The sequence below is a fragment of the Trichosurus vulpecula genome, chromosome 8, assembly GCF_011100635.1.
Source record: "Trichosurus vulpecula isolate mTriVul1 chromosome 8, mTriVul1.pri, whole genome shotgun sequence".
Lineage (NCBI taxonomy): Eukaryota > Metazoa > Chordata > Mammalia > Diprotodontia > Phalangeridae > Trichosurus > Trichosurus vulpecula.
Genome location: NC_050580.1, coordinates 179,446,371 through 179,449,995, shown reverse-complemented (window position 1 = coordinate 179,449,995; position 3,625 = coordinate 179,446,371). Strand labels below are relative to the sequence as shown.

General features: G+C 38.2%; 1 protein-coding gene across 1 annotated transcript; it reads right to left on the bottom strand.

Moving 5' to 3' along the window:
- Positions 1-1,386: 1,386 nt before the first annotated feature.
- On the bottom strand, positions 1,387-2,331 carry LOC118829702 (olfactory receptor 10G3). Its single transcript, XM_036736609.1, has one exon. The coding sequence runs from the start codon at positions 2,326-2,328 to the stop codon at positions 1,387-1,389; it is 942 nt and encodes a 313-aa protein (XP_036592504.1). The 5' UTR covers positions 2,329-2,331.
- Between the last annotated feature and the right edge of the window lie 1,294 nt (positions 2,332-3,625).

Genomic DNA, 3,625 nt, shown 5'->3' with positions numbered 1-3,625 from the left:
AAGAGATGAAGTTATTTGCCCAAGCTTCCATAGCCAGAATGTGGCAGAGCCAGAATTCAAACTCTGATTCTAAATCCGGGTCATTTTCTATTTTATGGATATTCAAATGCTTTTTATTCAAAAAAATTTTCCTTGTGAAAATAAATACACAAACACTGAAGGAGAAAATTGATGATTTTATGGAGTAAGTATAGAAAAGAAAGATCCAATGCCAAGGTACATTTCACTACCTTTCTCGCTAAACTTGCTCTAATACCTAAAATCATTCAGAGCCTATGATTAGCATAACCATGGAAACTAACTTGATTTCTCCCAATTGATAATAAAAAAAGGCTATTCAGGGATATGTGGTTGTTCTAACTCCTGTGAAAACCCCTCCACTTTTTCTCCTATAACCTTATGTATTCAACTGCTTATCCTTTGTTCTTTTCCCTACATTAGGCAGAAGCAAAAAAAAAAAAGGTAACAGTCACATAGGGACTTATCCATACGGAGAGCATATACCATCATGACTGTTTTTTTTCTTATCAGAAGAGCATGATTAGATTGCAATATATTGCCAATGATAACTTGTGGAAAGAAATGGTGCCAAAATATCATCATATGAGCTGGTCATGTAACAATACTGAAAGATAATTAATAGACAGCTTAGGTGACCACAAAGTATTAGATGTATCTAAAAAATATTACAGTATCTAGAGGAAAGTTTAAAGCACATTGGATTGATTGTCTATGGAGGATTTATGGGAGGGCATAGCCAAGAATCTCACAAGATGAGAAAACTGTGATGGATTAATTGCATGAGATAGTAGGGCCATCAAAGTATCCTACAGGATAGACATGGAAGTATCTTATTAGACAGAATTTGAAATAAGAAATTTTCAACTTCTAATTCTCTGCCAAGTATTACATGAAATTTAAAAGCAAGAACAAGGTTTATACATTGCACATATTGCAGCTAGTTCCCTGGCCTAGTAAGTACACTCCCTTATCAAGAGAGCTGTGTATAAATGATTTCTCAAAGAATTTTTTTTCACAGATCATTATGTTTTGAACAACATTTAAACCAAAACCACAACAAGAGTTTTTAAATGAACACTTTATATTACTTCATCATACTGAAAAAGCAATTATTGCATGGTTTTTAAGTTGTCTATTAAGTACATTGACCAAACAGCATATTTTAATGCCACTTATTGAGCAATATGAAAACTTAACAGGAGAGGCAATTTTGCTTAAAGCTGAAAATGTTTATTTAGTTTCTTTTAGGCCAAAATGTGTGTCATAGGTCTCTGATTTTGTGTTGGATGCTTGTCTTTAATAAATTCACTAACACAATACTCAGATCTTTGAAATATGAGTGAGTCTCAGTAGGGACAGAGTCATTCAGTTCTTACTCATACCCCTTTGGTCCCCTACCATTCGCTTCAGGGCTAACTTTACCTCCTGGTTTCTCAGAGTATAGATTAGGGGATTAAGGAAAGGAGTGAGAGCTGTGGGGAACAGAGCAGCTGCTCCATCCAGGGGGCTATTGGCTTCTGGTCTCAGGTAGATAAAGGCACAGGGCACATAGTAAATTGTGACTACAGTCACATGGGCTCCCCAGGTGGAGAATGCACGACGTCTCCCATCAGCTGTGCGGATATTTAAGATGGCTCGGATGATGTGTACATAGGAAAGCAGGATTAGAGAGAAGCAACTGGCAACTACTACTCCAATGTCCACAAAAGTCACCAGCTCATTAATGGTTGTGTCAGCACAGGCCAGCCTTAGCACTGCAGGGATGTCACAGAAAAAATAATCTACCTGGTTGGGACCACAGTATGGTAAGCGGAAAGTGAGGGTGGCCTGGATAGCCCCATGGATAGAGCCGGCTATCCATGCTCCAGTTACCATCAAGGAACACATCTTCAACGTCATTAGTACAGGGTAGTGCAGGGGTCGACATATGGCTAAATATCTATCATAGGCCATCAGAGTGTAAAGGAAGCATAGGGTGCTGCCCAGAAAATGGTAGAAATAGAGCTGAGCTACACACCCACCAAATGGGATAGGTTTAATGTCAGCAGTGAAGTTCATTATGAGCCTTGGAACAATGATGGAGGAGATTCCCATGTCAATGATGGACAGGACACCAAGGAAGATATACATAGGGCGGGCATGGAGCTGGGGGTCGATACAGACTGTGAGGAAGATGAGTAGATTGACCATTTGTGTCAGAATGTAGATGATAAGGAAGAATGAAAAGAGGAATGTTCTTAGCCTGGGTGGGTAAGGAATCCCTGTCAGGATGAATTCTGTCAATTGAGTGCTGTTAGTTGTCTCCATCCCCTGGAGTGGTCTCACCTGGAGAATGACCAAGACATATAGAACAGCTGGAGATGAAGAGGAGTTAGAGAAAGATGGCAATAGATTGCAATATCAAATCACTGGTTTGGAGGTAAGGAGGAACTAGAGAAAGAGACCATAATATAAGGATGCGAACTTTAAGGGGAAAGTTTATGTCTTCCCTTAGGCAGAGAGATAATAAGCAGGAAGAAAACCATATTCTCTGGGGAGTTTTTTTGGATTATTTTGCCTAAGAGTAGGGCTTTTTCTTACTTCAATTCAATATTTCAAGAATTTGATTTTGTCAGTATGGGTCCATTCATGCACCCTACATACCCCCTCCATTCCATAGGAGATTTTCACTGTGAGTTTCTGTAGCTGAAAATATTCATTACCTGGTAGACAGCTTTCTGATGATATTCCTCTCTAAATTTAGTAAGGTTTGTCCCTCATATGATAGATAAGTATTCTGTCACTGAAGGAATGGAATACACTTGAGACTCTCAGTCTTTGGTTGATTATGATACAAGTGATTGATTTATGAAACTAAAATGTCAATTTTTTCATTTGTGATGAGGTATATGACTTTCTGGTGACCAGAATATGTGGTGTAGTAGAAAAGTCAGAGATCTTGGATATTGAAAGACCAAGGTTCAAGTTCTAGCTCCAGCCCTTACTGTGTGACCCTGGGCAACTCTCCTCAAACATTATGAGTCTCAGTTTTATTATCCGTAAAATGGGAATAAAAAACTAATATTAAGTGGCTCCCAAGGTTGTTGTGAGAAAGCACTTTGTAAAACATTACATAAAACATCCCGTCCTTCGCTCAGTGCTCGACACATTTATTAGGTGCTTAATAAATGTTTATTGATGGGCTGACATTAAAACCTATATAAATGAAAGTTGGTACTATTTTTCCTCCAAAAAAGTCCTATCCTAATATCTTATATTGTGGAGGTTGAAGGTTGCATAAACAGAACATAAATTCTGACAAACTCGATGATACTAGAAAGGATTTGTATATATTTCTGAATAATTGAATTTGCTGTCCAGGATCCAAACTGGCTAAATGAGGTGCTCACCAGTAGTAGGTTGAGCACTAAGTGATGAATTGTTTGGCAATGTCAACACACTAAAAAAATATCCCCCAGTGCTGTGTGACTTCCCTTTTGGTTCCACAGTGATGGTGGTACAGCAATGATAAAAGAAGGCAGAAGGTGTTTAGATCATTTGTAAATCGTTACTTCAGTTTTGATATTTCACATATGAGTGAGATCTTTGTGCTCTGATCAAGAAA

Coding starts and splice junctions, on each gene's coding strand:
- LOC118829702 (XM_036736609.1), bottom strand. CDS start 2,328: ATGGAGACAACTAACAGCACTCAATTGACAGAATTCATCCTGACAGGG.